We start from the raw sequence: 9,061 nt of genomic DNA on the forward strand, positions 1-9,061 counted from the left end.
AGCACAATGGCAATTGATCCAAGCTTTCTACAATGGACTTGGAAATTCTTCTAGATTAGTTCTAGATTCTGCAGCAGTGGGAGATTCATGAATTTAAATGTGGACGATGCAGGACAGGTTATCGAAGACATGGCAATACATAATTCCCAATACGGGAATCCGAGAGGGTTTGCAAATAAAGGAAAACACAATGTCGATTCCGTATCCTTTTTGCAAGCTCAATTAACGTCTATTTGTCAAAAATTAGATAATCTTACTCCTACTCCTAACTCTGTAGCTAATGTTTCTGCTGTTGCTAACAATGAAGCTTTTTGTGAAAATTGTGGAATTGTAGGGCATTGGGAGCAAAATTGTAGGAGTTCCATGGAACAAGTTAATGCCTTTCAAACCTATAGGCAGAATAACCCATATTCCAACTCTTATAATGCCGGTTACCGGAACCATCCATATCTTTCGTACCGGAGTACCAATGTACAAAACCCTCCACCTCCACACAACCACAACAGCAACCCCCACCACAGCAAAAATATTACCACCCAAATTCTGGCCAGAAAAGCCAAGCATCACCCTCATCATCTTTCGACCCTGCCATGACAGAAATTAGAGCAATGCTTACTAATATGCAAAAGCATATGGAGAGTAGGGATGCGCAAATTGATTCTATTTTAGCCCACAATAAAACTATGGATAATCAAATTGCACAACTTTCATCTACCCTACAATCCCGCCAGCAGGGAGCTCTACCATCACAACCTATCCATCCTAAAGATCAAGCCAATGCAATCACTCTAAGAAGTGGTTCACATTATGATGGACCTCCTATGCCAAAGGAAGATAGACCAGTTCCTGATCTAGATTCCTCTATACCAAACGCTAATCTTACTAACCCTGCAGGGCTACAAACAGATACTAACCCTTCTAATGTTTCTGTGCAGGGTAAATCTTAGGATAAGGGAGGAGATGTGCATATCCCGGTTATCAAACTACCGTTCCCTAATGGACAATTGAAGAGTAAGTTTGATAAACAATTTAGTAAGTTCTTAGAGGTTGTGAAAAACCTGTAGGTAACAGTTCCTTTCACTGATTTAATCACTCAGGTTCCTGCATATGCTAAATTTATGAAAGACATTCTGACTAGGAAAAGGGCCTTTAATGAAGTAGAAACTGTAGCTTTCACAGAGGAGTGTAGCGCTCTATTGCAAAATAAATCCCCTCCTAAATTAAAGGATCCTGGTAGTTTTTCTATCCCTTGTCATATAGGGAATGTTTTTATTGATAAAGCTTTGTGTGATTTGGGTACTAGTGTCAGTGTTATGCCATCGTCTGTCTGTGCTAAACTTAATATGGGAGAATTAAAAGTTACTAATATAACTTTGCAAATGGCAGATCATTGTGTAAAATACCCCTTAGGTATTTTAGAGGATGTCCCTGTCAGAGTTGGTAAATTTTTTATTCCTGTTGATTTTGTTGTTTTGGACATGGCAGAGGATACTCAAATACCCATTATATTAGGTAGGCCTTTTCTCCATACTGCAGGAGCCATTATTGATGTGAAAAATGGCAAACTAACCCTTTCCGTTGGTGATGATAATGTTACTTTTAATCTAGGGAAAGTTTTGAAAGGGCCTATGCTAGAGGAAAATTGTTGTTATATTGATATAATTGATATAATTGATATAATGGATGATATTTGTGATGATAGCTTGCCACAGGTTCTTGCAAGGGATTCCCTGGAGGAAATTATTTGCGGGAATTTATCTACAGACAATGCAAGCGTTTGGGGTAATGAGGTACAGGTTATTGAAAGAGCTCTTTCCTTAAAAGAGTTAGACCCCAAGGAAACAATGAAGGTAGTAAATTTAGTTCAGGAATCGAAACCTGCAGAGGTCAAGAAACCTGAACTAAAACCTCTCCCTTCTCATTTAAAATATATTTTTCTGGATGAACAGGAACTATACCCCGTGATCATCAGTACTGCACTTAATGACCTACAAACTTCCCAACTTCTAGGGGTTCTTCAAACCCATAAGAAAGCTATTGGGTACAGTATTGATGATCTCAAGGGTATTATCCCTGATTTTTGTATGCACAGGATACACCTAGAGGATAACTATAAGCCCTGCATTCAACCCCAAAGAAGATTGAATCCTAACATGCAGGAAGTAGTCAAGAAAGAGGTTATGAAATTACTTGATGCAGATATTATCTATCCTATTTCTGACTCCAAGTGGGTAAGTCATGTGCAGGTAGTGCCTATAAAAGGTGGGATACTGTGATAACTAATGAAAAAAATGAATTAATTCCCACTAGAACTGTAACAGGGTGGCTTATGTGTATTGATTATCGTAGACTGAATATCGCCACTAAAAAGGACCACTTCCCTCTTCCCTTTATAGATCAAATGCTTGAGAGGTTAGCTAACCATAAGTTCTTTTGCTATTTGGATGGGTATTCAGGATTTTTCCAAATTCCGATTCACCCTAAAGATCAGGAAAAGTCAACTTTTACATGCCCTTATGGCACTTTTGCATATCGTAGAATGCCTTTCGGTTTATGTAATGCTCCCGCTACCTTTCAACGTTGTATGATGAGCATCTTTTCTGATTTCATAGGGTCTATTATGGAAGTCTTTATGGATGATTTTAGCGTGTATGGTTCTTCATTTGATTCATGTCTAATTAATCTCGCTAAAATTTTAAAACGATGTGAAGAATGCAACTTTGTTCTAAATTGGGAGAAATGTCACTTTATGGTGATAGAGGGAGTAGTTCTAGGTCATATTGTATCTGATAAGGGCATACAAGTAGACAAAGCTAAGATTTCAGTGATTGAGCAATTACCTCCCCTAGTTAATGTTAAGGGAGTTAGAAGTTTCTTGGGTCATGCGGGGTTTTATCGTCGCTTTATCAAAGATTTTTCTAAAATTGCTAAACCACTGACTCAGCTTTTGCGCAAGGATGCTCCTTTTATTTTTACTGACGAGTGTCTTGAGGCTTTCAACACACTAGTAGAAAAAGGCTCATTTGCGTCGCTCATTTATAGTGTATTTGCGTCGCTTCTATGAGCGACGCAACTGCTCGCGACGCAAATGATTTAAAAGTCATTTGCGTCGCTCCTTTATAAAGGAGTGACGCAAATAAGAGTCATTTGCGTCGCTCCTTTATAAAGGAGTGACGCAAATAAGAGTCATTTGCGTCGCTCCTTTATAAAGGAGCGACGCAAATGACTCTTATTTGCGTCACTCCTTTATAAAGGAGCGACGCAAATAGCTGGTCTGATCAACTTCTTGTTTGTTATTTGTGTCGCTTGTTTATATAGGAGTGACGCAAATGAATGACTAGACAATACAAAATTTCTTTATTTGCGTCACTTGTTTGTTTAATGAGTGACGCAAATGAGGTGAATTTTTTTTTTATAATTATAATAATTGCTTGTATATGTTTGTAGTACCTGTTTTCCTTGCTAGTGGTATAAAGTAATATGCTAACGCTAATAATTGAAATTAAAATGCAATATTATTGAATGCAAATGTAAATTTCGGCAGAGTCTCCTTTGTATTTTGGCCTACCCATAAAATTGGGAATGACGACATTGTATTAACAACCTGTCCAATAATTTACATCTCAATATCATAGACATTATACTCATCATCCCAACACCAATTAACCAAAATCATTCATGTCAAGCCTATAATCCAAAACAAGAGTCCAACATGCGCTAAGTGTAAATCTAAAGTTCAACATTACATATAAAATACTCTGCCCAAATATCTCGAATCTCATTTATCTCCTCCTCGGTGTACGGTGTAGTTCTTGAAAAATCCTATCAACACAACAAATATACAAGAGGAAAGTTTTAATTCAAGATTGTAGCTAACATCAAATTGTATTTATCAAACAAAAATGAAATATTTGTCAACTCATACCTGAATAAGATCCTCACTGCTATGGTGATGTTCAAGTATTTCGTACATATAACGCATGACGTAGTAGCCACACTCATGTCCACCCAATTGTTGAGGACACTACATGTAATATATTTATAAGTCGAATTAAATTGATATACTTAAATTATTAAGAAACTAAAAGTTAGGGTAAGAAATTAAGGTAACCTGTCCCAAATGCCATGTCAATTTACTTCCCCTAGATTGTCCACTTATTGCCTTGAAACTTCGAAAAGCACTACACATTTGAAACAAATAACATATATATTATCCTTACACACATAAAATCATGACATTAATAACAAACTAGACTTACTTTGTCATTGCAAACTTAATTGCTAAATTTCGCTTCTGCCTCAAAGAATCAAAGATGATGACTTCACGCTTAGCCATGCATAAGACCAAAAGAACCCAATGATTCCTACATAATAAATTAGACACACATTTGTAAAAGAGTAAAATAATATCAACAATTTGCAAAGTTCAAATAAATACAAGTTCAAAGTTTATACTTTTCATGGTATGGGCATAAGATGAACTGCTTAGATTTTTGTTTTTCCATCACATGTGTCATGTATAGTAGGATACAATCTACATCACTATGCAAATAGGTTTCTGAAATCATTTCCGGACACATGAATTCAATGGAAGCCACATCCACCGTATCGGGTAAGTCACTCAAGGCTTTACATATATATCATGTAATAACATTATAAATGGTAATAAATAAGTATATATGGGAAGAGTGAAATTTGAATATCTTACATCATAAAAACTTGCAAAATTGAAATATTCAGCCAAGCTCCCGTGAGAAGTTGATTGACATCTTCACGTCTGATAATGATGTCCTTACTATCTTCATAACTAAAGGTCCAAGCATCAACCTTTACCTTAATAGTTTCACCTTCGGGTAATGAAGATAACAAACTATTCAAAGACCCACACTTCTGAGACAAGTTTTCCAAAGCATAATCCATAAGAAAAACTTTTTTTGGATTGGTGTTGGACTCTTTTGTTTCGTGACCACTTTCAACTAGTTTGACTTTGTCTTGCATGTTTTCTTTGGCCGCTTTGTTGTTATCATCGTTCTTATTTGATATGAATTCCTAATCAATAGTAAAGAAAATCTATTCAACAATTTGCTATATTTTGTATGGCAAACTATATGTAAATTGTTACAAAAATAATTTACCTTGTCATGCATGAGTGAAACCAAGTCTTTCGGCCATTGGGTAAATGTACCGTGAGCATGCTTAAGTTTCTTGATGACTGAAGAAGGAACTGGAACCGAGAATTCTTTGAACTCGTCAAAAAAATCATCAACACTTACCCTCACGTGATCTGGAAGGAGGTTACTGTAACACCCCCAAAATTCGAGTCTTTAAAAACAATAAGAGTAACCTTTAACTTTCAAAAACCCAACCGTCGAACTCTGGGAGTGTTACTGCTACACTTATTTTCCATAGAAAATAAATGCAAGGCAAAAATAACATAATAGTTAAATAAACTAAGTGGTCTAAGTTGTGGCAAAATAAAATAGTCATTACATCAAAACTGCAATTATTTGAAACCAATAATTGAGAGGAAATAATTAAATTCGGGAATAAACTAAATTGTCTTAGCTACGTGATTATTCTAACGTCTCCTCACACGTAACCGAGTACCCTTTTTACCAACCTGCAAAATAATCAGAAACAAGAAAAGAGAGAAAACTCCCAAAAATAAGATAAACTGAGTAATTCCAACTCCATCCCGTAAAATAAATAATTTTAGTTCAAAATATTTTATACATAATATAGTCTCATAAATATTTTAATACTCAACCAAGTTCAAATAGTCACATAACATACTATTTCTTTATTTAAGAAAGGGAAAGAGAACGCCAGTAAGCCGGGACTAGTCCCTGTCACCACCTACTTTACAGAGGGTCGCGCGTAACCCCAATTGGCCATAAAATAAAACAGAATGTCCCTAGTGTGCACACCCCTCACTAATACCCAGTGATTAGGAGGAAGACTAACAACAATATACAATAATTTAAACCAACTAGTAGCAACCATCACTACTAGTGGGCAACCTGTTCTTCACCCTTTCGGGTTTCATTTCCCTTCTTAAATTAAATTTCACTGTACATTTTATTAGATTATATCATCCAATTACACTGTACACAAGTATTGCACAAATCAATTTAATTTCAAGTAACAATACTTCAATTTCCGTATTATTAGACCATAGTCATCCTACATGACATATAGACCATCAATCACGTATAATCAATCATCCAATACCCAAGATTATATTTAAAAAAAAAACTCATACGATAACAAATAATCATATTTTTTTCGAAATTACATATACTAGTACACAAAATAGAAAACTCATATATAATATATGATTCCATAATATCATACGATAACACACTCATCACATATAATTACATAAGCACGTATTTGACACATAATATTTCAAAACAATTTCCTAACGGGATTCTAAAGATGATGGACATTGAAAATTACCTTGATCGTGCATAAAACTCAAGGTAATTAACCTCCGGAACGGTCACCTAGTAGCCTTCGTCTACAAATAAACGATTCTAAGTTAGATAATTATACGACTATATATATAAAAAAAATTGAGGGTGTGATTAATTTATCACAATCCATAATCTAGTCACCCCAAAAACAAAATATAAACAACTAATTATAAAGTTAGATGGATCGTATTATATCATCATCATCTCCACCATTATCATCATCATCATCACCATCACCATCACCATCACCCATCATCATCACCATTATCACCAAGATTCCACTAAAACCCAAATCCCAAATTCCACTGAAGCCATACAAAATCGTTTTTTTTTTTAATTTTTAGAAATCAATAAGCACAAAAATCCAATAGACCAAATACATACTGAAACCGAAACAATGGAGTGACGAGTTGCGGTGACTTCCGAACTCGTCAAAATATTTATTATTAAATTTTTTTTTAGAAGAGATAGTTTACCTGAGAAAAGATTGAAAGTACGGTATTGAAATTTGAGGTTAAGGGGGCTTTATATAATTTAGTTGTTTAGCACTCTAGAAATTTCACAAGATAAGGGTCAAACTTATCTTGAGTTTGTTACATAAACTCAGTAAACAGATTTTCAAAATTCCTTTTTATCAGCTTTCAAACCAATCTCTGTATGTTATCCAAAATCATTTTTTTTTTTGTTTATTTTATTATTTTATTTTTTATTATTTTATTTTATCAAATCCGAAAATAATAATAATAATAATAATAATAATAATAATAATAATAATAATAATTTTTACAATTTGAAAATAATAATAATTAGTTTTAAAGTTTATTTATTTATTTTTGAAAAGAAATCGTTAACTAAAAATACTCCAAAATTAATACTCCAAAATTTGGGGTATTACAGTTACTATGATGATCAAGGATTAACTCCGGATGATATGTACCTTCAGCGACAATGACTTTCTCAGAGTCATTTTTCAACAATGATAGCCGACATGGAACCGGTTCCTTACAAAGATAGAAAAAAATCATTATTAAAAAAAAGAAAATTGAGTTACAAAGTTAAAAGTATGTCGCAGTCATAAATCATTACAAAAAAAAAAAGATAAAAAATATAAAATAAAAATTTTTTGGATACCTGTATGTTTGCAAATGGATCATCACCCACTGATTGGCAACTACTAGGATTTTATTGAGTCGTCCGGCCTATGTTATTCATTTCCATTAATTCAGTTGGAATTTGAATACCAATCTGTTTAGCAAATAACATAAACTTCTCTTGAACCATGGAATCCATTTTAGAATCCATCTCCTGCATAGTCTCCTCTTGTACCCTCCGGGCTACTCTTGCCTCTAATTCTTCCAGCTCAGCATCTCCGAATTCCCTACCCCGTCGGCCACTACGCCTCTCTCTGGATCCCCATACAACTTTAATGCCAATTCCACTGCCAAATGCTATTGCCCGACCATTACGATCTTTTTTCCCGAGGGCACGAGATAAGATATCATCATGCCTATTAGGATCAAATTTTCCATCAGCTTGTTGCTTTCTCCAATTATCCTACACAAAGACTTCAAGTTAGAAAACTTTGGTTGCAATACATAAACTTAACAAAATATATTCAAAATTGAAATAAAGACTTATTATATACTTACAATGGATTCTTTCACCTCTCTTGTTTTCTCATCCGACAAATAAGGATTTCCCTTATCATCTTCTATTGATCTTGCTAAAAGCCAAGCATATGTCCTATCTGGCAAACTAGACACAACCGAAGAACATGATGAAGTACTGGATGCTGAAGATGTTGTGGGAATATACCCTTTTCTACGCCATACAATATTCATTTCACCATATGATTTGGCTCCTAAATGGTGAGGGTATTCGTTGAAAGACTGGCTTTGTCTTGCCTTCTCACTGATTTCCTATTTTCACGAGCATAAATGAAGATTAGTACATAAGAATCCGTTAACAAAGTATTAAAAACCTGCATGATCATTGATATTAATACACACAAACCTTAAAATCATCTGTACTATGCTCCTCCAAAAAATGTTTTCCACATATCCTTAGATATGAAATCATAGAGTATATACGACATTCTTTTCTCCTTCGGCATATTCCTGGTACATGTGATCCAACCACTGACCAATTTTGTTTTAAAATCTCTCTAAGTTTTATCACAAGTGCGTAGGACCTTTTTTTTTTCTTTGTCTTCATCTTCTTCGATTTGAAACTCTCTCTACAAAAAAAATTATAAAAAGTTAGTAAATAATTTCATCATATTCAAATAAATTGTTTTCATCATATTCAAATAATGTCAAAATGATCATATAATAGTATAACATTTAACATTTAATAGTGAATATTACCTTAACATCTTCCCACAAAGTGTCTTTTATTCCTTGTGGAACTTGATTCCAATCTTTATACAATATAGACACCTTTGCACGGCTTATTTCACCAAGATGAGTTTTGTATGCTTTTGCCCACTTTCCAATGGGTCGACGCAATTCATCCCATTCAAGCACTCTAGGAACCCCAGGCATGGATTTCAGGCCCTTTGAAGGACCTCTTGGCTTCTTTTTCTT

General features: G+C 34.5%; 1 protein-coding gene across 2 annotated transcripts; it reads right to left on the reverse strand.

Annotated features, from left to right (window-relative positions):
* Positions 1 to 3,657: 3,657 nt before the first annotated feature.
* On the reverse strand, positions 3,658 to 4,498 carry LOC145611590 (uncharacterized). 2 transcript variants are annotated; one of them, XM_081666939.1, is made up of 5 exons: positions 4,456 to 4,498; positions 4,260 to 4,327; positions 4,112 to 4,181; positions 3,926 to 4,024; positions 3,658 to 3,822 (listed from the first exon to the last, which is right to left on the reverse strand). In XM_081666939.1, the coding sequence occupies exons 2-5, from the start codon at positions 4,265 to 4,267 to the stop codon at positions 3,730 to 3,732; spliced, it is 270 nt and encodes an 89-aa protein (XP_081523065.1). In that variant the 5' UTR covers positions 4,268 to 4,327; positions 4,456 to 4,498; the 3' UTR covers positions 3,658 to 3,729. The 2 variants fall into 2 exon arrangements, with proteins under 2 accessions (XP_081523065.1, XP_081523059.1); XM_081666933.1 differs by lacking the exon at positions 4,456 to 4,498 and having other exon boundaries at positions 4,260 to 4,399.
* Between the last annotated feature and the right edge of the window lie 4,563 nt (positions 4,499 to 9,061).

This window comes from Chenopodium album, chromosome 3 (genome assembly GCF_948465745.1).
Source record: "Chenopodium album chromosome 3, dcCheAlbu1.1, whole genome shotgun sequence".
Classification (NCBI taxonomy): Eukaryota; Viridiplantae; Streptophyta; class Magnoliopsida; order Caryophyllales; family Amaranthaceae; genus Chenopodium; species Chenopodium album.

Excerpts from the sequence above, each read along its gene's own strand:
- LOC145611590 (XM_081666933.1), bottom strand. The coding sequence starts at position 4,336 with ATGGCTAAGCGTGAAGTCATCATCTTTGATTCTTTGAGGCAGAAGCGA. Across the intron at positions 4,182-4,259 it reads ATTAAGTTTGCAATGACAAA|TGCTTTTCGAAGTTTCAAGG; the intron begins GTAAGTCTAGTT and ends TCAAATGTGTAG. Across the intron at positions 3,823-3,925 it reads GCAGTGAGGATCTTATTCAG|GATTTTTCAAGAACTACACC; the intron begins GTATGAGTTGAC and ends TTGTGTTGATAG.